Raw genomic sequence first — 26,036 nt, 5'->3', positions numbered from 1 at the left:
ATTACATATAACAAACAGGTATCAAGCAAGAATTACAGTTATAATATCTATATCTACTTTATCTCTTATCATAACTAAGGAAAACTATATCTATTCTTCAACTCCATCAAAGACTCCAGAAGGATATAATATTACCTAAGTAAACAAGAAGTGCATGGTAAGCAACTTCCAAAACTCTAGAATTGACAGAGACATCTCACTGCCTGGACAGTCACCAAGGTTCTTCTGTACTGTTGGGGCATTCATCTGTAGCCTACAGGCCCATAGTATCCATCAGACTTTTCCACAAAGCAGGAAATTTCAAAGACACTTCTGCTTATATTGGCAGTTTGTCAGTAACTTTCTTCTGTGTCCTGAAGAATGTCTAGCAGACTCTTTCATGAATCAGGGACCCCAGAAGATCGTCTCACCTTTAGGCAAGTTTAGCAGTCATTTCTCTGTGGGTCCTGAATGTCCAGTTCATCAAGCAGTCCAGGCAAGAGCAGTTTCTTGCTCAAATGGCTAACCAATTCCACAAGGAGCCTCTTTGATGCCCATATCCTCTTGAAATAGATTGGTGCTCCCAGGAGCAGATGTGCCTTATCGTCATAAAAAGTTCTAAGTTCTTAAAACATTTTAAATGCCATATTTTGAAGGTCCCTGAAAGATTTGAAGAATACATATCTAACTGAAATATATCTCTATATATCTAGAAAACCTAACATGACTACAAGCTTGACTATTTTAAATGATTATCTATTAACTTATATTTCTTAATTATATATTACGTTTTTAAATGAGCTGCACAAACACAATACCTTAATCAAGAGCAGAAATAGACATATAACAAAATTGACCTTAAATTTGTATCATTAAACCAAGATCAATAACAATGCAAAGTATTCATCTCTATATCATGCGTGTGCGCACACACACACACATACACACGTGTGTGCAAAAAATTTCAACCATAAAGAACAGAGTATTTAACTACTCATTTAGATATTTAAAATATTGCATAAAAAATAAAATTCCGCTGGGTAGTGGTGGCACACTCCTTTAATCCCAGTACTTGGTCTACAGATAGAGTTCCAGGATGGCCAGGGCTACACAGAGAAACCCTGTCTCCAAAAACAACAACCAAAAAAGTTATATTATTTGCAGGAAAATGGACAAAAATGGAGATAATCATCTTTAGTCAAGTGAGCCAATCTCAGAAAGACAGATGATATCAGCTTTTACCATTTGTGGTTAGTAGATTTTATTTAGTCACATAAACTCATGAATTTGACATGAAAGTAGAAGTGAAACTTTGAGACTGTCGATTCGGCAGAGGGACTGACCGACACAGTATAAAGGAATATGCTCAACATACAATGTATCCATGCACACACTTTGAACAGTCCTCCCGGGGCCAGCCCTCTTCCTCCTGCCTTCTGTCTACGCCCTGCCAGGAGAGCAGGAAGTACAAACCGCCCTACCCTCCAGCTCTTGGTTGCCCTCTGCCTGCCACAGACTCAGAGAAGGGGCTTGGTAGCCAGGCGCCTTCGCCGAGGACCTCGGGGGTTTGTTTCTGGTAAGGCCAGCTGGGCTTTTAAGGGGAAGGATCTTGATTCTAGAACTTTCTAGGCTTCTGAGTGTGGGATCTGGAGTCCACACGGCTGTAGAGGGAATCAGGGTTTCAATATTGAAAGGGAAGTCGGAAGCTTTTTCTGTGTGGGTAGCTGCCCTCTATCTTCTGTCCCCCCACTTCCTGGATGGATGTGCTTCTGGGTATTCCTTGAATGTACCTTAAATACAGCCATCTATTTGAAGCCTCCCCCTTAAACGGAAGCCAACATTTAAATTTCAACTGACTTGGCTGCTCCATCTCCTGATCTACTTACCCCTCCCGAAACTACGCATCTTCTGATACACACATGCACACCCCCAAACACGAACACAGTCTTAGCGATTTGATTGTGTATATATACATATAATCTGCAGTACTGGGAATTGAACCCAGAACCTCACACGTGCTGGGCATGCATTTTACCGCCCTGAGCTTCTCCCCAGCCTGCCGTTCCTATTAAAACCGAAACCGAGCCATCCCGAGAATGGAACAATAAGGAAGCACAGATTAAAAACTCAGAAATTTGTACCAGCGGCCAGGTTGGGGTGAGGTTAATTAACCGTCTTACAAGGGAAGTTATGAGTTACATTCAATTAGAAAATAATGGGGCTGGCTATACATTTTTATTGAGGTTTGAGTGCCTTTGCTGGACTGTTTCGAACACCTGCCTGCTGGGCTTGTTGATTGTGTGTGTGGGTCGTTAGGACCAGGGGAGGTAGAGGCTAGTTAGAGCCCCCACCGCCTTTCCGGGAGCAGCCTTGCCTGGAGGCAGACGCAGCACTAACAGTAAGACTTGGCTTGAGAGACGCTTTGGAAGACATGCAAACTTTTATCCCTGGAAAGTTCTAGCAAGTTTCATTTCATGTCCCCCCACCCCCACCCTGTCTTGGAGGTAGTTCTCTAAACCACCCCGGAGGAGTCTTTCAAGGATTGCAGTCGACAGGCGTGTGAGGCTTTGGCAGAGCCGCGGAGAGCCTCGCTCTAATGCAGTCTGGTGTTTACCAAACTTTTAATATTTCTGGAAATACCGATTATTTGGAAATGTGATTGTTTGTCTTTCTCTGTTGCATCCAATAGTAATTAGAATAAGATAGTATTTTTTTCTGAGTATGTATGCATGTTTGTGGGTATGCGTGTGTGCGCGCGTGTTTGTGGGTGTGCGTGTTTGTGTTCTTCATGTGTTATCTGTCTTGGGTCTTTCCTAGCCTGACACTCACGAAGCAGCCGGAATAGGCTGGCTGGTGTGACGAAAATTTCAGATTTTTCAGGTGTGTGCTGTTGAAGCCCTTGAGTGACACATGAATCTGCGCCCACATCTGGCGAAGTGACCCAGTTGTGACCTAGTGCGATAGTAGAGTGAAGGCTGTGGCAATCGTGTCTTCAGCGGCTGCTTGTAAAATGTGTTAAATGTGTGCTGTTAGGGAGGCTTCTGAACACGTGTGTGTCTTAATGTTTGCTTACATTTAAATATTGTCAGTCATGTATGTAAGCATTAAATGTTCTTATATATTATACGGTGCAAATATATGTGTTGGGATTATTATTATTATTATTACAGCAGTAAGAGAATATACACATGATGTGACAAAATCCGTGCTATAAAGAAAAAAGATATCAGAATGTACTTTCAATATTATTAATGGGAAAATAAGTATGAATAAAAACATTTTGGTAGAAGCCAGGCAGGGATGGTGCACGCCTTTTATCCCAGCACTTGGCAGACAGAGTCAGGTAGATTTCTATGAGTTTGAGACCAGCCTGGTCTATAGAGTGAGTTCCAAGATAGCCAAGACTACACAGAGAAACCCTGTCTCAAAAGAACCAATATATATTTATTATTATAATATTTATATATTAATATTATATATTTATTATTTTCTACCAAATACAAACATATATATATGTAAAATATTACTAGATGTTTATCGTTGGTTTGTGGAATTTTAGTGGTAATTTTAATCATTTCTTTTTCTTAATATTTTTCTAAAAGGAATAATTATTTTCATCAGAAAAATTAAAAAGAAAAAAAAGGAAGTCTTGCCTCTTGTGGAGTTTTCCCTTTTAAGTGGGGTTTTAACAGAGATTAAACTTCTTTTTTTTTGTTTTTTGTTTTTTTTTCACAAGACAGGGTTTCTCTGTGTAACTTTGGAGCCTGTCCTGGAACTCGCTCTATAGACCAGGTTGGCCTCAAACTCACGGAGATCCACCTGCCTCTGCCTCCCGAATGCTGGGATTAAAGGCGTGGGCGACCACCGCCTGGAAAGAAATGTTAAGGATGTTTGGTCTAATGCCAATAAATACAGCTGGTCCTAAGTTAGGGTCTTTAAACAGAGGTTTAACTTAGGTTCAGGTACATTTAGAAGCACTAATACGGGGTCTGGTAAACTACAAACCGCCAAAGGGCAGAAATGTAACAGAAGACCACGCTCACTGTCATTCCCACCTCCGTCCTTCCACGCCCACGATTCCACTCTCCTTAGGCAACACAGACGCTACTTTGTGTGCGGGTCAGGGCCCTCTGGGAACCCACAGGTACACACGCCCACGTGAATGTACCCACCAATGCGCTCTGTAGCTCACACATAGCCGGGCTTGGTTTTCCATTTTCAATAGCGGAGCTCCACCTGCGTGAATGGCCGCGAACCCTGATTGACTGCGGACTATGTTCTGTTGTTCAGCAAGCCCGCCTGTGTTTATTGTACGAGTTTTGGCTTTGAGGTCATTTACATTTACGTATGAAAAGCCCCCTCTAAGTTAATGTGGGGTCAGGCTGCGCTCTACAGTGTTGATGGCGAAATTACCCACCTACGTGTTTTGATTTTCACCCCCGTCACGTGGCCAGTTCGATGGTTGAAAACTGGCTTCTCATTGTGCTTGTGGTTTGCTTTTCTGTAAGAGAAGTTGAGCTTTGTTTTTTTTTTTCTCCAAAGAGTGAAAAACTGTTGGTCTTTCTCATCCTTCCTCACTTCCCCAGATAAGGTCTCTCCGTAAATGGTCCTAGCTGTCCTGAAACTCACTTCTTTGAAGAAGAACATTCAGAGGCTGGCGCTGCTTCCTGCCAGGCCTTGGACTACAGCCTTTAAGACACGAACACACCCAGGCAGCATTTCTTTCTGTTTTCACGTTCTCTCTCCTCCCCCTCTTCACCTCCCCTTCCATGTTTTGCAAGGCTGAATCTCACACTACAGTAGCTGTAGCCGTTAAGGATAGCCTGATATTTACCATGCTCCCCAGATGGCCTCCAACTATGGGTAATTCTCCTGCCTCAGTCTCTTGACAGCTGAATTGTAATGGACAAACCACCACGCTTGGCCTCCAAGACAGCACTTTTATTCAAAAAGATAATTTCTGCATATATCACCCTGAACAGCTATAGAAAAGAAGGGCACATTCCTGTTCTCACTCCTTCATCCCCAAGCAAGCCCTGGTCCTTCAGGCCACACAGGGGACAATATTTATCACGAGGTTGGTACATCTGCTTGAGAATTTCCCGAACTTTCCTTTTAGTTTTTATAGAATATCTCTGAAAAATCTACTGCATTGTTTTGAATATTATTGAAAAGCAGATGTATATCTTTTTGTAATTTGTTTTTCACTTTTATCAACACATCTTGGATGCTGTTTCAGGAGATGGGATGTATTGCTAAGGGCCGCTTGCTATGTGGCCTAGTCCGGCAGGTCCGCCATTGGAGTGCTTTGAGTTGTTCAAGGCTGCATTCCACAAATGCGCTCAGTTGAACATGTGTGTTTCTATAGAGAGAGAATTATTTTTGTAAATTTATTTTATTCTTGTGTGTGTGTGTGTGCATGTGTGTGTGTGTATGAGTGGAGGTGCTTATGGAAACTAGAAGAAGGTGTCAGGTCCCTGGAGCTGGAGTTATAGGTAGTTGTGAGCCACCTGATGTGGGTGCTGGGAAGTGAACCCACTTTTGCAAGGGCTTCAAGTGCTTTTAACTGCTGAGCCATCTCTCTGGTCCCATTAGGAAATTCTTAGTTAAGAAATGGAATTATTAGTTTGTTCCTTTGTATGCCCAACAGTTCTGGTTTGTTGTACTTTGAACACATAACTGTTGAGTGCTGGCCAGGTTTAAAATGCCGTTCTTTAAACACACATACACACACCACCACCACCACCAACAACAACAACAGCAAACAAAACACAAAATAGAACAAAAACTCCAAGTACACTTGTGTCTCCATGCCTGTTTCTTTTTTTTTCAATAATTTTTAAACTTTATTTTATGGTATGGGTGGGTTTTTTTGCCTACATGTATGTTTTGGCACCACATGCATCCCTGGTGCCCACAGAGGCCCGAAGACGAGGTCAGAGCCTCTGAAACTGGAGTTACAGTTCTGAGCAGCCATGTGGGTCCAGTCTTCCGAAAGAGCAGCCATCTCTCTAGCCCCTTAAAATGTTTTGCTCAGGTAAAAGAATTTTCATGATAATCGATCAGTTTTGCAATGAAAGATCCAGGGTCGAAAAACACTGGAAATCAAATGCAAAGCAGATTCTTTTCAAGATGTTGACCGTGTCTTCTAAATCAAGAAATCTAATCTCAAGCTCACAAAAGACAAGGCAACTTTTACTGCATAATTCCAATTGTCACAATATATTAAGAAAAGAATGAGAGAGCACCTGCTAGATGGCTTAGCCAGTAAAAGTGCCCACTGTGCAAGGTGGGAAACCTGAGCTCTATCCCCAGAACCCGTGCAAAGGTGGAAGGAGAGAAAAAAACCCACAGAACTGTTCTCTGACTTTCACATGCTGGCTTTGGCACACACACACCTATACTCACAGTGCACACAATAATAATGAATTCAGTTTAACCCTCAAAAGGATAACTGGGCGGTGGTGGCATATGCCTTTGATCCCAGCACTTGGGAGGCAAAGACAGGTGGGTCTCTGTGAGTTCGAGGCCAGCCTGGTCTACAGAGCGAGTTCCAGGACAACCAGAGCAATGATATAGGCTGCTGTTTCCAGTAAGTGCCACTCTATCTACATGTAATGAACAAAGAAGCATAAGCATGAGCCGTGTAGAACATTATTGTTCTTATGAATATCGAGTGAATAAAATCCCCACAGTGGGTGTGCTAATCTACATGTGTCGTCTGATTTCAGTTTTTTTAATCCCTGTGTCCTTGTGTGTGAATGTGGGAGTAGCATGATTGCAATATTGTGACCATATTTTAATTTACTATATTTTGAAAATGTTTTTAATATTTATTTATTTATTATGTATACAATATTCTGTCTGTGTGTATGCCTGCAGGCCAGAAGAGGGCACCAGACCTCATTACAGATGGTTGTGAGCCACCATGTGGTTGCTGGGAATTGAACTCAGGACCTTTGGAAGAGCAGGCAATGCTCTTAACCAGTGAGCCATCTCTCCAGCCCCCTATATTTTGAAGTTTTACACATAGAAATCAACAGTTTCTAAACCCAGAGAGAGGGAAGGCACTTCTGGAAGGAAAAAAACAAAGAAGCTATGAGTCTTTTGGGCCATTAAAAAATAATAAAACTATCCTAATGTGAAAATAAAAAAATATATATCTAACTTATTATTTATCTTTGTGTTTGTCTTTGCTGATGTTTTGAGACAGAGTCTTACTATATAGACTTAACCGCCCTGGGACTGCTATGTGGACCAAGTAAACGTTGAACCTGTGGCAATCCTCCCGCTTCTGAATCTTCAGTGCTAGCGTTACAGGGTGAGTGACCATACCCAGCTTACAGATATTCTTATTTTAACATCAGCTGTGGAACGGAAGACCCCGGGTGTATCCTCTTCGTTGCTGTCTCTGAGTGCTGGTTCAACTTAGTGTCTTTAGCCATGAATGCTCAGGAAGGACGGGTATGGTCCTTAAGGCTCAGAAACAGTTCCCTTGGTTGTAGGGGAGAGACGGTTTTGAGGTCAGGTGAAGGGTGGCATCTGAGATGCCGTGGAAGTGATGGTGCGGTGTTGGAGCAGAAAGGTTTTCCAGGTGAAGGATCTTGGAGAGTCGCCATCCAGATTTACCTCTTGAGGGCAAGGCATCTATCTCTCAATTAAAACAAAGAGCTCCTCAGCTGAGGAGGTTGAGGACCGCTTCTTCCAGATGAATGTCTGTAGTTGTCAACTAAATAAGAAAAATAAGCTGAGAACATCACTCACGACCCCAGGTCCTGGCGTTTGGGTCCCGTGCTGGCTACTTTTTATGACGTGATACAAGCTAGACTCATTTTGGAAAGGGAGCCTAAAGAGAGAAAATGCCCCTACCAGACTGGCCTGTTGTGTATTTTCTTGACTGATGTATGATGTAGAAGGACCCAGCTCACTGTGGGCACTGCCATTCCTGCACCGATGGTCTTGGGTGCTACATAAGGCAGGTGGAGCAAGCCATGAGGAGCAGGCCAGTAAGCAGCACTCCTCCATGGTGTCTGCGTTGGTTCCTGCCCTGACTTCCCTGGATGACAGACTCTACAAGCTGTAAGGTTAAATCAACCTCTTCCTCTCCAAATTGCTTTTGGTCATGGTGTTTTATCATAGCCATAAACACTAACTAAGACAGGCCCCAGGACCGGGACTTTCTCTTTCTTGGGGGTTGGCATGGTTTTGGTATTTATTAGTAGCTGAGATTTATCTGATGTCACTTCAGATTCACAACGTCAGGACATAGGTACCCTTCTACTCCTCACTTATACACTGAGACACTCACAATACACTCAGGAAGCGGCTTCCCAAGAAAGAGTGGCCATTGGCACAGCCAGACTTTGATCAAGGTGGAGCCGTGTTCCTAGCCAAGACACTTGCTGTCCTTTGGCAGAGTCACCAATCCATTGAAGACTCTGGGGTTACTCGGCTGAAGTCTGTGTCTGTCCAGTTAGCCTCTACATCTTGCATCCACCTTTCCTTCAAGAACTGCTTTTCCAGCCTCCTCCCCAAAGGTCTCTTGCCTGCAGTAATCCCTATCCCCAAGACTGTTACCACACCAAGTCGAGACGGTCTAACCAGCAATTCTCTGTATCTCCACCTCCCTATGCAAAAGCTCCTGGGAAGTAGGAACCTCTTTGTTTCCCATTATCCTCCAGGTCTTCCCTCTAAAATTCCTGGAACAGAGTAGATACAGTCTGTATTTGCCAAAAAAGCAGCTGGTAGTGGGCACTCGAGTTCCTCACTTGATCACGGTATATCATGTGTTGGCCCAGGTCACCACCCTTCTACCTCGCGAAAGGAATGGATTTCAGCAGCTGCCTTTACAATATTGCCGAACAGCTGTGCAGTAGTGAAGTGGCCGCCCTCAAGTTTCTGTGTTTGGACTACATACCACCGAAGAAACAGGAGCCCATCAACGATGCCCTGATGCTCTTTCAGGGGCTGCAGGAGAAGGAAATGTTGGAGGAAGGCAATCTGTCCTTCCTGAAGGAGCTGCTTTTCCTCATCTGTCGGCTGGACCTGCTGACCAACACTCTAAACAGCAGTAAGGACGAGATGAAGAAAGAGCTGTATGATCTAGACAAAGCTCAGGTTTCTGCCTACAGGTGAGTAGAAATGCGCGCTCTCTCTCTCTTCTCTCTTCTCTCTCTCTCTCTCTCTCTCTCTCTCTCTCTCTCTCTCTCTCTCTCTCTCTCGTGTGTGTGTGTATTGGGGGGTCTGGGAAGTATAGGCTGAAGGGACCTGACTCTGCAGATGTTACTGCTGGGGTTCATATTGTGAAGTTTATACTCATGAGACCCTGGGTTCAATGAAGACATTTAGGGCCTACATACATAATTTGGAGAAAAATGCTGAAGCCATAAAATCATTTATTTTTCATGCAGCATGGCACAGAAAAAAGAACTGCTGGGGATTAGGGATTTGGCTGCAGAAGGGCAGAAGGATAAGACAGGCAAATGTGTGTGAGGGCATATGGCCAAAGCCCTATGTCAGGGCATATGATCAAAGCCCTATATGAGGGGATATGGTCGAAGCTCTACATGCTGACATATAGCCCTCTATGTGTTAGCTACTTTTCTATTGCTGTTGCTGGGCTAGTTGTCTTTATAAGTCTCTGGTCTTTTTTCCCCCTGAAAACACACAGCCTTTTAAAGGTAGCATACATACCTACATTAACACAGGTATAGAATGTTTGGTGTGCACAAATCAGCAAAAGACGATTCTCCCGTCTATATTTGAGTAGGTAAAAGACATCTGCCAACTCTATAAGTCCCTTTGGACTATATAAAAATTGTAATATAAATCTCTATCTATGCTATATGAAGGGATGGCATGTAATAAGAAATCATAAGGACTTTGTAGCTAAGATGTATCATATCGCATCCAGTCTAAGAGCGGTTCCCATGCAGGACCAGCACATATATCATTGTCCTGTAGTTTTTCTTGGTTTCTATCTTTATGTCTGTAGTTAAGATTTTCAGACTAAATAAATAAATATTTTAAAAAACGGGGGGGGGCGGAGAGATGGCTCAGTGGTTAAGAGCATTGCCTGCTCTTCCAAAGGTCCTGAGTTCAATTCCTGGCAACCACATGGTGGCTCACAACCATCTGTAATGGTCTGGTGCCCTCTTCTGGCCTGCAGACATACGCACAGACAGAATATTGTATAAATACTAAATAAATAAATATTTAAAAAAAAGATTTTCAGGAGGTCTCCCTCGGTAAAATCTGACCTTTATCTGTGCAAACAAAGGCATAACTTCTCCCCCAACACAGCACATTTCCTGACTTCCATTCTAAAGTTAAAACATTCTTAAACTATATAGGCTGGTTTAATTCAACAGTTTCCGTAATCCAATGTCTCTTAGCAGTTGTTTTTTTTTTTTTTGTTTATTAGCATTTGAAAAAAATTAAAGTTAACAAAGCGCCATATAGGATCCAAATGTTCTCTGTTATAATATTCCCCATCCTTATGTGGGTTATTCTTTTTATATTACTTTACTCTTTTTTTAAAAAAAAAAAGACTTTATTATTTTTAAACTATTTATTTTTTCTGACTGTCCATACCATTTTTCTTTTTTTTCTTTGGCATCTAAGCACATTTTAAAGACTACTGTTACCTGTTCAGAGATTTTTCTTGGCCTGGACTGGACCTGGCAAATGTGTGTGCGTTTGTGTGTGTGTGTGTGTGTGTGTGTGTGTGTGCGCGCGTGCGTGCGTGTGTGTGTGTGTGTGTGTGTATCTGCTGTTTCTCTGACCACGTGAGACAAACCTTAACCTGCTAGGTTACCTGTAGTGGGGCTCTGCTTAGCACATGGTGCTGGCAGCTGACTCCGTACTGTTTGGGTCGACGAGAGCCAAGCCTCATGCCTGTGGGCCCCCACCTGGAGCCAGCTTTGGTAAGTTTCTGCGCCTGTGCTGAGGCTGTTGTTTCTATCTAGTGTCCCATCCTATCGAGTAGGGTGCCGTTCAGGTGCTCAGCTGCCTTGCAGGACTTCTTAAAGGAACTGTGCCCCTGTACCCCTCAAGCCTCAACTCTGCACGAGAGGCTGCCATTACGGGCAAGCTGTTACTGGTACCATGTTCAGTTCAGAACATTTTCCCAGCTTTCTCAGGCCCTATGTGTATTTACGTGCCGTGTGTGGAGCACCAAATGTAGTTGGTCATTTTTGTCAGGCCTTTTTTTTTTTTTTTTGGATCACTAGCCCACAAATAATGACACAGAGACTTATTATTAGTTATGAAAGCTTGACTTTTAGCTTAGGCTTGTTCCCAGTTAGCTCTTAAATAACTTAAATTAACCTGTTTTTATTAAATGATGCAAAGACAGCTGCATCACCAAAGCCCACCCCAACATGGGTGACAACCCACAGAGCTAGGAACCTGGAGCTCATGGAACAGCCAGCGGGCAGTCAGCTCAACAGGCTGGATACTGTCCTTCCCAGGTGTCTCAGCTGTTCTAATCCTTCCAGGCGGTTGAGCTGGTTTCTGTTTCTTCCAGGCAGCTGCTCTGGTCTCCAAGTCTTTGCAGCTAAGCTTCCTTCAGTTTGAGAAGTCGTTGAGCTTTTATTGCTTTCTCTGGCATGGTGGGTCTAAGTGAATCTGATCAGTTTCAGGGACTTCCTGGAGCTATTTTGGGTTGTTTACTTTCCTGCTGGAGGAGTTTCCTAGCAGGATAGAATGTTTCAATCTAAGAGGAAACTGTTACACAATAGGGACTGCTGTTTATTTATTTATTTATTTATTTACTTATTTACTTATTTATTTATTTATTTTACTAAAGTTAAAAGAACCACAGTAGCTTTGGCCTGGACCAATCAGGACCAAGCTGAGAGTGCTTTAGGGAAGTATTTCTGGGACAGACATTTTTTGAGATGTTGGTAACACGAGGTAGCTTCCGTTTCCAGACTATTTCTTTTTCCAAAATTTTATTTCCTAATTCAGCTTGGAAACCATCATATTTGCCTATTAAAGATATTTTTCTTTACATAATATTGTTGAGAGTTTTTCTGACTTATTTTTTTCCAAAAGTTTAAAGATTTTCTTATTTTTATTTTTAATTACATGTAATGTTTGGGTACGTATATGTGAGTAGAGGTGCCCTCAGTGGCCAGGAACGTTGTCCCTCTGCTGCAACTGGAATTACTGATGGTTGTAAGCTGCCTGATTTGGATGCCCAGAATTGGACTCTGGTTCTTTCTCTGCTAGAGTTTCATGTGCTCTTCACTGCTGAACTACATCTTCATCCCTAATTTTGTGGACTTCTAAAACATTCTTTTGTTTATTCATCTGGCAAGCATTTTCCAAGATCTTAAATATGCCCAGAAATAAAAATGCTTCTTTGGTGGTTTGACAGAAAATAACCCCCAAAGGGAGTGGCACTATTAGGAGGTGTGGCTTTGTTGGAGTAGGTGTTGCCTTGTTGAAGTATGTTACTATGGGGGTGGGCTTTGAGGTCCTCTATGCTCAAGCTACACCTAGTGACACAGTTCACTTCCTGTTGTCTGTGGGCCAAGATGTAGAACTCTCAGCTCCTTCTCCAGCACCATGTCTCACCATGATGATAATGGACTAAACCCTTGAAACTGTAAGCCACCCAAATTAAATGTTTTCCTTTGTAAGAGTTGCCATGGTCATGATGTCTCTTCACGGCAATAGAAACCCTAACTAAGACAGCTTCCACCACTTACTGAACTCTTAGTGTGCTTTCTCGTGCTGCCTAATAGTTTGGGCAACGAGGGACCTTATATGTGATGTTGGTCCTGGGTTCCTCACTAGTGATGTCATAGTCCTGTTGTTTAAGACCACATTATGTAGTTCGCAAAATGAAGAAATCACTTCATGAGGATCTCAGAATGTACGCTTATTTTTAGGTGACTGCAGTTCATGGAAATTTACATAATTTACACCTGTCTGTGATGTGGATATACATTTATCTTTTACCTACAAATGGGCCAAAAAAATGTGCAACATGTCTGAAATTACACAGTTAAAATATGGTGGGACCCAGAGTTATATCAAGGGTAGTCTGAGGCGTCTGTACTCAGACACTGCACCTCCTGAATCTCAGGTTAATGGAAATGAAAAAGGCATGAGCCAGGTTGTCAGGGGACTTGGCAGTTTATCAACAGACTTGATATACGATTAATAAAATCTGAGAGAGAGAAATTGGGGTTCAACCTGAAGGTCAGAAAAGCAAAGCAGCCAGCCACTGGCTCTTACCTCAACCTCAGTCCGAAAATGGCGATCCTGCCTCCAGGGCGGGGAGAACACAGGGCAGTTGGTTGTGTTGAGAGCTTCAGGACCTTTGGTATTGGTAAGAGTAGAGGTGTGCATGTGTATGTGCACGTGTGTGCATATATGTATGTGTTCAGAGTCTCTTATATTTTGCAACCAAATGTTCAGCCTTCTTCCCGAAGGAAATGGCTGGGACACTGACCAGCTCTTAGAAGGGAATCCATTCTGATATGCATTGTGGGGAATATAATTCCCCCAGATCATCCTACCATCTTGATTTTTATCACAACACAAAGCAACATGGTTCTTTTAGCTGAAGTTAGTTGGAAGACAGAGTGGGTCGGTTGGTGTCACTTGGTAGACTCCCACCGCTCTCCAGCCTCCACCCGGGGCTCACCAGTCGGGAAGAGTTGGCCCTGGGAGCGACCTAGAATGTGTTTCTCAAGTGTCTCATTTCCCACCGCAGGGTAATGCTCTTTAAGCTCTCAGAACACGTGAGTGATTTGGAGTTGAAAGAGTTTAAGTTTTTCTTGGAAAAGAAGATCCCCAAATGTAAGCTGCATGATAACTCGGTAAGACCTGGGATGTCCTGGAGATGGGTCACCAGCGGGGGTTCTGAAATCAGAGGACGCTGTTTTGCCAACAGCGGACTGCATTCAAGGTTGTTTCTGTTTGTTTGTTCATCTGTTTGCTTGAGGCGTGGTATCGTGTAGCCCAGGCTGAACCTAAACTTGCTCTCTAGTTGAGGATGACCTTAAATTTTTGATCTTCCTGCCTTCGCCTCTTGGGTGCTGGGATCACTGGCATGTGCCACCACTCTCAACGTGTGTGCTCCCAGGATGAGATTCAGCGCCTTTTGCATGACAGGCAAGCCCTCTTCCAGCTGGGCTATGCCCAGCCCCTGTGTTCTCACTTCTTACCCAGGGAAAATAAAATAGTTAGGCAGGGGTAGTAGTTACGGCTTTGGTGCCTCTACACTGTAAAGTGCTTAGCCACAGGACAGAGCCAGGGAAGGTAAGTTGGGCTGTGCTATGGAACCTAGCAGGGCCAGGGAGGAAAAGTAGCCTGGGGTTGAAACTTCCTCACTTCTGCCGCCCTTAAAATACCACTTTTGCTCATTGTTCCCCCCACGTGTGGTATCTATTTTTATGAGCAGGATGTATGATGTATGTGTCTGTGTCTCCATGTTGTATATATTGTGTGTGCTTCTTATGTGTCTGTGTGGCATATGTACCTGTGTGTACCTCTGGGTCGTCTCCCTGTTAGTCTGAGTCTACATATGTGTAGTACCTACGTGTGCGGGTTTCTCTGTGTGGTCGTGTCTTTGTGCGCTGTGTAGTGTCTGGTCTAATTTTGATGGAGGCTTTGTCCAAGTGTATCTCTGTGCATTTGTGTGTGTCTGTGTGTGTGTGGTGCATGTGTTTCTGTGTGTGTGTGCAGTAATTGAGATTTAGGGGTAGATAAGACAGCGGTATAATACACTCTCCAGGGCTGTGCCTTCCATTCTCCTCCGGCTGGTCCATAGACGAAGACACCCACATAAAGTTTGAGAACAAGGCCTGGGGACATCTGACATGGCTTCTTTTTCTTTCTGCTTTTTTATCCTTTTAGGCTAGAAAACACAGAATGGCCTTTCTGATTCCTGTCAACTCTGAGAGATCAGCCTGTGTTCAGAGGTGGGGGGGGGTCTACTTGGGAAATAACGCTGGACCCTTGCTTTGGAAGGAGTGGAACTAAAGGAAACGAAGCCTAACCCCCAGGCCTGGGCACTCAGTCCCTCTGTCCCCTGCTTTCTTCTCCCCAGAGCCTGCTGGATGTTTTTGTGGAAATGGAGAAGAGGCTGATCCTGGGGGAAGACAACTTGGATAGCCTGAAGTCAATCTTTGAACATGTCAACAAGAGTGTGCTGAGGCACATCGAAGAGTTTGAAGAATCAAACAGAGGTAGACAGCCAATGGCTGCGAGGTGACAAAGCCCCCAGAGTTCGCAGCTCTTTTTTTCCTGATCAAGTTCTTCTTTTTTTAATTCAGAGAGAAGAATGAGCCTGGAATGCGGAGCAGAGGCGTCCAGTTCATTTTCGGACGGTAATGCTTACAGATACACTTCTTAAAAATTAATTAATTAATTAAATTTATTTTCAAGACAGGGTTTCTCTGTAGCTTTGGAGCCTGTCCTGGAACTAGCTCTTGTAGACCAGGCTGGCCTCGAACTCACAGAGATCCGCCTGCCTCTGCCTCCTGAGTGCTGGGATTAAAGGTGTGCACCACCACTGCCTGGCAATTTATTTATTATGTATACAGTATTCTGCCTACATATGTCCGCAGGTCAGTAGAGGGCACCAGATCTCATTACAGACGGTTGTGAGCCACCATGTGGTTGCTGGGAATTGAACTCAGGACCTCTGGAAGGAGAGTCAATGCTCTTAACCTCTGAGCCACTTCTCCAGCCCTACAGATACATTTCTTAGATGCCAGAGTGCTTGATTTCCCCAAGCCCTCGTCCCACCACCTTCTGCTACAGCCTAACGTCAGGATGAAAGTTCAGGGGCTACTTGACACCTCTGCTGTTCTCTGAAAGGCCAAAAGGGCCGCAAAATCCCCGTGGGACCATCTAAAACGAGCACGCAGTTATTCTGTAAGAGAGTCTCAACTCTGATCTGGCTGTGTCTCCTTTCGCCGAGAGACATGGGGAGCTGGGTACAGATGATTATCCGGAACATTTTTTCGTTTTGATTTGTTTGAGACAGAGTCTTTCTACACAGCCCTGGCTGTCTTGGAGTGTGTGTAGATCAGGCTGTCATTGAAACCACAGAAATCGGTCTGCCTCTGTGTCAAATGCTAGAATCAAATGCAGGTGCCATACCAACCTGACTTTTCCCCCAGAACGTTCTCGACCAAGGTTCTCTGCTCTGTGAGAAGCCCCTTGGTCAAGTGTTCATAGTTCTTCCCAGTATCTGGGTAAGTCCAGGCTCCTACCGTACCTGACTTCCTCTGCCTTGTGCCTGCCTTAGCCTGGGATGCTCCAGCCATGTCCCCTGTCTTACCCCAAAAGGGAACTCATCCAGACCTCTATCTGTTTTCTTGCCTAGGAAAGATAGATGGGACCAGCAGAAGGTTTCCTTCTATTTTGTTTTTTTGAGACAGGGTCTCCCTATGTAGCCCTGGCTAGCCTGGGACTCGCTCTGTAGTCCAGCCCAGCTTCTAACTCACACAGATCTACCTGCCTCTCCCTCCCAAGTGCTGGGATCAAAGGCGTACACCACTGTGCCTGGCTCCTTCAAATTTATTTCCAACTGTGTATACACATGGGAGCATGTTCACATGCGTGTCGATGCCCATGAAGGCCAGAAGAGGGCGCCAGATCCCCTGAAACTGGAGTTCCACATGGTTGTGGGCACTGTGCCGGTGCTGGGAACTGAGTTTGCATTCTCTGCACGAGTAGCAAAAGCTCTTGCAGCCCCCTCCAAATTTTTTATTAATCAGATATTATGTCAGATATTATGTTAAAACTTTTATTAATCAGATATTATGTCAGATATTATGTTAAAACTTAATTATTAAAATCACCTTGGGGGTGATTTTTAAATTCAGAGAAAATTAAAACAGCACCACCAGCACTCTGTAAACATTAATGTCTTTCTTACGTTTTCACTATTATTTTTGCCATGTAATACATTTTGGAGTATTCTCCTGATTTATTGTAAATTTACATGTGAGTGCATGTGGCTGAGCGAGTTTACGCACACCACATCTGTGCAGGAGCCTGGATATGTCGGAAGATGGCATCAGATCTTCTGGAACTGGAGTTAGAGATTGTTTGTGAACTATCACGTGGGCACTGGGAACTTCTGGCCCTCAGGAAAGGGTGATAAACTCTCAGCAGCTGAGCCATCTCTCCCACTCTGAGGATCACCCTCCCTTAGAAGGTCAAGTCACAGAGCCAGTGAGTCCGTCCCCCTGTCCAGGCCTGCCTGAGCCAGCTCTTCAGTGTTTGAATCACCGGCTCATCCTTACCTCCTGCTTTGATCAATGACATGATCAATGACCACAGCACAGATGAAGCAGTTTGGGTTCCAGTTCATGCTAAGTGCCCTTCCTGCAAGATCTACACGTCTGAAATATGTTCAAGGCAGCCTCAATGTTTACTTTCTAAAGGACCGACCTGGGAAGGGGGCAGTGAAATGCCTTAGTAGGTAAAAGTGCAACTTTCAGGGCAGGTGATATGAGTTTGATCTCTGGAATTATGTAAAGGAAAGGAAGGAACCAACCATGTAAAGTCCTCTTTGGTCTCCACACACATGCCACTGTGTGAGTGCTCCTTCCGTCAGGCATATGTGCAAGAATGCTTCACGCACACACACACACGCATGCACGCACGTACACGCACGCGCACACAGGCACGTGTGCACACACATGCACACACGTGCACACACACACGCAGCGCACACACATGCACGCACGTACACGCACACACACACGCAGCGCACACACACAGGCACGTGCGCACACACATGCACGCACGCACACACACGCACACACGCACGTGAAATGTTTTTAAGGTTCTTAGGTGGTCCTAGGCATTCCATATTTCTTTCCCAAACAACCTTTGCCCCCAAGCCTCTCACTCTGCACGTGTTTCTTGGTTGCTTGCAGGACAGAGCTGCTTCACAATGCAGGAAATGTGTGACTCCCTAAGAGAACAAGACATCGACTCCCAGGTACACAAACCTCCTCCTTCCCTCTTTCCACTGAAGTTTCTGTTTCTGGGCCTTTGTTGGCTCCTTTTAAGCTGCCAGATGAGCCGGTAAGGGAGGGTGCCTTTCAGAAATCTTGAAAACTCTGGGGAAGAAAAACCTACAAAAGAACCAGTTGAGGATGTGGTCTCTCCAGTTTTGTTTTAAATTATCACTATTACCCCTGTTTGGTTTGTTGGTTGGTATTCTGAGACAGGGTCTCCAATAGCTCAGATTGGCCTTGAACTCATTACATAGCCGAGGATGACCTTTGAACTCTTGACCTCCCCCCACCTCTACTTCCCAGGTGCTGGGATTATAGGTGTGAGCCGCCACTCCAGGCTCTGGTTTTATTCTAAGACCGAAAGCAAAGGTCTAAGAATTGCCGGAAGGTAGAGGATGTGTGAGACCTCCCTCTTCTAGCAACTGTATCAGCTAAAATGGGTGCACGCGTGGGAGGCGTGGGAGGGCTTCAGAGAAAAGGGGCGTACGGGGGGGGTGTGGCTTCATGGAAAATGGGTGGGGCTTCGGGAGGAGCTGCCCTGGCAGGCTTTCTCTTTTAGTCTGCCCTTGCAGAGGGGACTCTCCTTTCTGTTAGGCGACAAGCAGGATCTCAGCAAGGCTTACTTTTCGTCTCAGCGAAACCTGTAGACAGACATCGATTCTATTTAGTCTTCAATAGTTCCCTGAATACAGTTCAGCCCGTTAGCCTCCCCATGGCAGGAAGTACAGGAGACCCCGGACACCGTGAGAAAGAATATGCACTAGGATGGGCTCCTGAGAAGATTCTCGGGCCTTGTTCTCGGATTGGGAAATCAAGTATTAGTCAACGCCGTGTGTTACTTTGAGGCAGACACTCTTCAGCGTCGTCCTCACCAGTCAGCTAAAGATAGTATGTTGATATCTTGATGACTGCTTATATTACAATATCTGAATAAATCTACTTACTATAAGTAGGACATACTTAGGATAATAACAAATACTGAATATCGTTTGTGCTTAATAAAATACTTTATGTCATAGAAAACATTAAAAGGTGAAGGATTTGTACAATATGAAGAGGAACTCAAGTGTGTTATAAAACATTAAATTACTAGGAGATTTGGTAAGTTGCCCAGAGCCCTAAGGTTTTAAGCCATAGAAACTGGCTTTTGTCTCCCTAAGGTCCTTTTCTGTACTTCAGGAGACAGACAGGCTACCAACTAAGCGCTGAGACTCAGGCTGAAACAGCCCTAGGGGAATAAGACTGCAGGCTTCCTCTGGTTTTTCCTGTCAGGGTTCCATGAGCAAGTTGACCAGCTCCTTGCTCTCTGTCTGCCACCGTGTTCCTTTGCACTGGCTTAAGGTGTCCGGTTTAACCACGGGGACGCACTGCACTATATTACGTGTGAAGGGCAAAGCCCTCAGCTGTTAGCCAAGAAAGGAAGGTGAGCTGAGTCGATTTCCATGGCCATGGAGGGGCATCCCAAGACATCACCCTTGAGTGAAACTCTTGCAGTCACCAAACTCTAGTCCCGGACGGCACCCGATGTTTTCTGGCCTGAAGCGCTTTTGAATGGCGAGGGAAGCAGACGCAAGCACAATGGTAATAAGTTATGAGGACAGCCGTGATGGATGTGACAGGCAGGGTACCGAGCAGGTCCAGGTTCCCTTACTGCACAGCCCACGAGCAGCTGAGCAAGCAGAGGAGAAGAAAGTGGTTTTTTAGGGAAATGGTCCCAGATCTGCCTGGAGCCACGGAAGGAGGCGGAGCCAGGCAGCCGTCTTTCCTCTTCCTGAGCCATTGGTTCGCGCCCAGTTTGTCTGAGCTGCTGGGTCATTTCCCGGACTGGGCTTTTGTTTTCTAGGTATCAAGTAGAATATATCAAATGAAGAGCAAACCTCGGGGATACTGTCTGATCGTCAACAATTACGATTTCAGCGAGGCGCGGGAGAGAGTACCCAGACTCAGCAAGATGAAGGACAGGAAGGGAACAGAACGTGATGAAGGTACAGTCGAATCCAAAGGAGAGGTGGTGGTGGGGGTTATTCCTGTGGGACTTTTTTTTAAAATAAAAAAAAAGGAGAGATAATGATTATACCTAAAAGGCCCTATGTTTTGAGACAATGGAGTCCTAGTTCAAGGAAATGTATCAAGCAATTTTTATTCATTTTATTTACTATTTCCTTGTGGAGGTAAAGAACGTTCTTACGTATCTGTTAGTTCTACATCATGTTAAAATGGCAGCCCTTAATAAAAGGTTTATAATGAAGACCGTCAGTGAAATTTTAAAAAAAAATTATTTTATTTTTATTTATGAAATTTATTTATCTATGTGAGTGTGCCCATATGTGCGTGGATGCCCCAAGAGCTCAGAAGAACACATCAGATCCCCCTGGAGCAGGAGCTGGGAATTGAACTCTAATCCTCTACTAGAGCAGCAAGTGCTCTTCCCCTGAGCCAGAAATGCTTTGCCGGCAGCCTGTTTATGTCAATATTGAGAACTTACAAGTTAAATGAAACAATTCATAGTATCAGAATATAAAAAATGGGGGCTGGAGAGATGGCTCAGTGGTTAAGAGCACTGGCTGCTCTTCCAGAGGACCCAGGTTCAGTTCCGAGAGAGGTAAGCAGACAGCGTTCCGACCCACGGAGACCCAACGAAGTGCTGAGGTATAAGCCTCCACCGAGCAAGTGCAACCCAGCTTTGGAGGACCCGACGCCGGACTACGTGAATCTCCTCGGCATGACCTTTAGCTTGTGCGGCCTCATGCTTAAGCTGAAATGGTGTGCTTGGGTGGCTGTCTACTGTTCCTTTATCAGCTTTGCCAACTCCCGGAGCTCGGAGGACACCAAGCAGATGATGGGTAGCATCATGCTCTCGATCTCTGCCGTGATGATGTCCTATCTGCAGAATCCTCAGCCCATGATGCCCCCGTGGTGATGTCACCTGCAGGGCTTGGATCCTGGACTCCTGCCCACCTTCTGGCCTAGGCTTTGGCTGCTTCCAACCTACCCTTAGCTGCTGTCCTTCAACTTAATGGAGGGAAGTTGGCCCTTTCTTTGGGTCCTGCTTCTGCTTTGACAAAGGGCTAAACCCACACACTTCCCTTTTACCTCCCCTTCCCTGGTTGTCCCCGGCCAGAGGGGACATATGTATTGGGAAAAGATAGAAAGAATGTATATAGCTTAAAAAGAAAAATGTGTACAGATGTGTGATATGTTGATCGTGTTGTCTTTTGTGTTCTGGACTGGAGAAAGACATTTGATTCTAGGAACTGCTAAGAGAAGTATTTTGACTTTAAAATATGGGCTTAAGAATTTGATGTTTTGGAAAGGAGGTTCTGTTTTTGTCTCCACAGATGATGAGAGCCTAAGGATTTATTCAATATTCATGTGATTTGAATCCCCAAGACCTCCTGATATGTAGCAGTGGAGTGTGATCGGCAGCTTGGTGGGGAGGTGGAGCCTCTACCTCTTCCCTGTGGCCGTGACCCACGTCTGAGCTCGGCTGGAAAATGGCAGTAAATACTCCTAAGAATGCAGCGTCCCCGCTCAGCAGGAAGTAGCCAGACAGATTGACAATGCCTAAATTCCCTAAAAGATTGTTTAAGTGGGGCCCCTTCAGTGGTTGCAGAGCAGCGAGTGCCTGCTTTCCTGAGTTCTGCTCCACTCCATGCACCAGTTTGGACCCAGAACGAATGCAGCTGGGGCCAGAAGGCAGCTGGAGCAACGCTTTGCTAGGTGGCTGTGGTGGAAGGCACATTGCCTCAGCCCAGTTGGTGCCTAGCCTGGCGGATGCCACAGCAGTGCCAAGAAGTATCAGCAAACACAACAAGTGCTGGAGCTGAGATGAGCTGGAGCACAGACCCCACTGGGCTGCCCTAGAATGCAGCAGCGGGACAAGAAAAAGACAGTGGCAGTTCTAGGCTCTACACGCCAAAGAGTCTGCGACAGGAGACTGCCCTCTTGTAGGAGCAGGTGGACTTATGGCTAGTACAACAAATGTCTTGTTCATTATTTCATTTGTATGACATCTGTTAATATTGCTAATGCCTCTTATGTGGTGAAACAACTCGATGGTTACTTGAATAGCCCTTGAAATGTTACAATCAGCACACCAGATTGTAACTGTGTAGCCAAAGGGATGGTTGAATACCATAGCCCAAATGGGAGGCTGGGTCCAGTGGTGATTGGGGACCCTATTGCTGGCAATCAACACCTGTTGCCATGGGCATTCATTTCTGAATTCTGTGTAAGATCAGACAACCCATGAGAATGCAGCATATGGCCACTTAGCAAGTCCTTCTGACCCTGTTGGCCAGTAAGGTTTGGTTGCAAATACTGCACCAACAATAAAGGTTCCTCTGCAGACGGGCAACTTCTACAGAAGAGAGCCCGCCTAAGACAGGGAAGGGGCCTCCCAAAGATGGGTAAGAGTTTACTCTTCTGAGATGACTTAAGACAGGAGGGTCTTTTGTTTTATAAAAAATTTAGGGGGGAGATGTTGGGACTAATGAGTCGTGGCCTTCAGTTGCTTTTCCCTCCTAGAACCTTCTAATATAAGTTACTAGAAGCTGTGCCTAGTTAGAAGATCAGAGGATCACCTGTTGACCATTGACTGCAGTGTATTTAAGTCTACATGGTGTTAATAAAGAGGGGCTTTCTGAACCAGTGTTGGGAGCTGTGTGTGTCAGTCTATCTCTGCGTTTGAGTTTTCAACCTCCAGCCCCTTGCCCGAAACTCGGTAACTGGGTTCTAGCGCACAGAGCGCAGACACGGGGGTGCGGTGCGAAGTTCCCAGCAACCACATGGCAGCTCACAACCATCTTTTACAACTTCAGTTCCGTGGGGCGGGTTCAGTGTCTTCTTCTGGCCTCTGCAGGCACCAGGCATGCATGTAGTGCACACACATATACATGCAGGCAAAACACCCATAACACACAAAATGATAATTATAAAAAAATTTAAATGTATGAGCAACAATACAAGTGTGGAAGATCAAGTCTCAGAGAGTTGGACAGAAAAGAATTGACAATGGAAAACAGAACAGGAGAATAAGAAAACAGGGATACTGGTCAAAGATGCTTGACCTGTGACCACGAGTTCCGTATAAAGAAGACAAGGAGTGGGACTATCCAAGAAGAGAGGGCGCAGTCTCCAGACTGAGAGAGCTTGCTACATCTTAGAAATTAAGAGGGAAGAAGAATGAAGGTTGAGAATAAGTCAACTATATAAAGAAGCCAGGTATTGAATCTTGTAATAGCGAACATGGAAGCTAAGATGAAAATTCAGAGGGAAGGGGATTTGGAAAGACCACTCTCTCTTTAGCCAAACTGCCAGAAAGAATGAGAGAAATCATCTTCACGATACAAGAGCTCAACAATCTAGCTTCCTGGCACAGTGCTTTCGCCGAGACTCCAGTTAGCAGGACAGACGACCTCGCCTAGGAATCCCAGGCTCTCCTTCCTGCCTGTTAGTGTTTTATCCATCTTGGGCTGTGTTCTGCGAACTCTTGTAATATATTGTTTCCCCTTTTATCTTTCAGACGCGTTGACTGAGACCTTTCAAAAGCTTCATTTTGAGGTCGTGTCTCACAAAGACTGCACAGCCAGTAAGATCCGTGAGATCCTAAGAGCCTACCAAAGAATGGACCACGAGAGCAAAGACTGCTTCATCTGCTGCGTCCTCTCCCACGGAGACAAGGGTATCATCTACGGCACCGATGGGAAGGAAGCCTCCATCCGTGAGCTGACATCGTATTTCACTGGTTCAAATTGTCCTTCTCTGGCTGGAAAACCCAAAGTCTTTTTCATTCAGGCTTGTCAAGGGGATAGCTTCCATAAAGCTGTACCTGTTGAGACCGACTCGGAGAGGGACAACTACTTAGACATGGACTCATCATCTCGAAAGAACTATATTCCAGATGAGGCTGACTTTCTGCTGGGGATGGCTACTGTGAAATATTGTGTTTCCTACCGAGAACCCATGCGCGGAAGCTGGTATATCCAGTCACTTTGCAAGAGCCTGAGAGAAAGATGTCCTCTGTGAGTCTTGCCTTCTGGGTCCTTCTCAGGGTTATGCTACCTCGCGGCCCTCGTCAGAGCCTGTTAGAAGGTGTTTATGGTTGAGATAATATGTAGCAAGAAGTGCCCATGGCGAGTGTTTCATCTCTGAATGTAACTCATATAGTTATATTTTCCAGGCTGGTTGCAAAGTGGAAAAGAGGGCATATGTTACTCTCTTTAGTTCATAGATGAGAAAAACTAATGAGGAGTTTCCTTTGTTCAGCAGCCAGGGCACCACAGAACGGGAGAGGATGACAGTATCACACAGTCCAGCTCTCTGTCTCTGGGCAGCAGCATGACAGAGGCAATCCCAATTCTTTGGGGGAGTCTTCCCAGATGGAAATCATCCACTGTAACATATTTCAGCTTTATCAGAAGTCTTAGTCTAGGGCTGGTGAGATGGCTTAGTGGGTCAATGTACTTCCTGCCAAGCCTGATGATTTGAGTTTGATCCCCAGAACCTATGTGGTGGAAAGACTAACTCAAGTTGTTATAACCGCCACATGTATGCCATGTTCTCTCTCTCTCTCTCTCTCTCTCTCTCTCTCTCTCTCTCTCTCTCTCTCTCTTTCACACACATACAAATAAGTAAATATAATTTTTAAAAAATTGGAAAAGAAACCCTATAAAAGCTCTCTAGTCTTTGCTCTTCCTAGTAAACTGTGGGACGTAGCAAAGAGTAGGAGACCCTGTGTTTCCACTAATTTGATTTTCTTTTAAGCCACAGATGTGGGACACTATCCCTATGACATGGGTTCATCTTCAGTTAAACTAGGGCACCGTCTTTCAGGTTCCCCAATGCCCACCCAGCTAACAGCTGAACAATGAGGAGCCCTTCTATGGGATTCTTTTAGATCTGTGTCTTACGTTTCCAGTGTGTGAAGGGTGTGGAGAGTAGACCATGACATCAGTGTGGTGGCTTCGTTTTGTAACACAGACCATGAGTCCTGCAGGATCTGTGTCAGCTACACAGAGAAATGAAAAGGTCGCCCAACGAGATTGCTCAGTCAGTTGATGACAAAGGGGTGGAGATGGCTGCAGGAAGCATTTGACTTTCACTTGCCCGCACGTTGGTAGAAATCCGTGCACGGTTCTGTGGGTGCAGTGTTCATCTAGGCAGAGGCCATTGGGAGTGGTTGAGGCCCTTGTGGGGCCCAGATGACCGTTCATGGGACACAGCAAGGAACACACATACTAGGAGAAAAGGAGCTCGGTTCTGTTGGGAATGCTGAGGCTTCCCATCATCAGCAGAGATCCCATGCAAACCACAGATACTTCAGTGGGCTCTGAGGAAACTGAGTTGTCAGGATAGCTGGGGTGTAGGGTCTTGATTCAGCGACTCAACTTCAATTCCCGAGAGACAGAACTAGAGTGGTTTCCTTGGGTACAGCTGCTGAGGCGGTGGGCTCCATGGTGCCCCCAGATCAACACTTTCTGTTGCTTTGGGTTTCAGAGGTGACGATATTCTCAGCATCCTGACTGGCGTAAACTATGATGTGAGCAATAAAGACGACAGGAGGAACATGGGGAAGCAGATGCCCCAGCCCATCTTCACGCTCCGGAAGAAGCTGTTCTTCCCTCTCAACTGATGTGTGCTCCTCGTGGATGACACCCAGCTAGTCCATGGACTTTTTGTTTTGGGGGGTAGATGGGTGGGTTTTAATTTATTTTTTATGATTTCTTTTATTTTGAGCTATTGAATCATTTATCCTGGTCCTTTCCTCCCTTCACCCCTTCCCACATAATCCTGCCTCTCTTTCAAATTCATGAGTTCTTTTCTTCATGAGTTGTTGCTACACAAATACATATAATCTTTTTCAAAAACACAACCGGCTCCGTGTGCATCTTGTTTCTTGTATGTCTGTTTTCAGGGTTGACCACTGGGTGTTTTTTTTTTGTTTTGTTTTGTTTTGTTTTGTTTTTTCCTGTGCAACATGTAATTCTTCCAGGTTAGTTTTCTTTTGCAGACACTAATTCTGAGCATCTTCCTCTCTCCAGGGTAATTTCCCAATCA

General features: G+C 44.9%; 1 protein-coding gene across 4 annotated transcripts in view; it reads left to right on the top strand.

The window, feature by feature from the left end:
* Casp8 (caspase 8) overlaps window positions 1–25,823 on the top strand; it is a 31,235-nt gene extending 5,412 nt beyond the window's left edge. Inside the window, exons 2-10 of one of the 4 annotated variants that reach the window (XM_057758528.1) lie at window positions 7,193–7,300; window positions 8,778–9,110; window positions 13,709–13,814; window positions 15,047–15,185; window positions 15,273–15,326; window positions 17,895–17,959; window positions 19,822–19,963; window positions 23,503–24,001; window positions 25,476–25,823. In XM_057758528.1, coding sequence (XP_057614511.1) covers window positions 8,806–9,110; window positions 13,709–13,814; window positions 15,047–15,185; window positions 15,273–15,326; window positions 17,895–17,959; window positions 19,822–19,963; window positions 23,503–24,001; window positions 25,476–25,611 — 1,446 coding nt within the window. In that variant the 5' untranslated portion in view covers window positions 7,193–7,300; window positions 8,778–8,805 and the 3' untranslated portion in view covers window positions 25,612–25,823. Of the gene's footprint in view, window positions 1–7,192; window positions 7,301–8,008; window positions 8,064–8,777; window positions 9,111–13,708; window positions 13,815–15,046; window positions 15,186–15,272; window positions 15,327–17,894; window positions 17,960–19,821; window positions 19,964–20,554; window positions 21,319–23,502; window positions 24,002–25,475 lie in introns of those variants that run through there. The other 3 variants (XM_057758530.1, XM_057758529.1, XM_057758531.1) reach the window with 3 other exon arrangements.
* The last annotated feature ends 213 nt before the right edge of the window (window positions 25,824–26,036 follow it).

Source organism: Chionomys nivalis, chromosome 26 (assembly GCF_950005125.1).
Source record: "Chionomys nivalis chromosome 26, mChiNiv1.1, whole genome shotgun sequence".
In the NCBI taxonomy this organism is placed as follows: domain Eukaryota; kingdom Metazoa; phylum Chordata; class Mammalia; order Rodentia; family Cricetidae; genus Chionomys; species Chionomys nivalis.
This window is presented reverse-complemented; position numbering and strand designations above follow the sequence as displayed.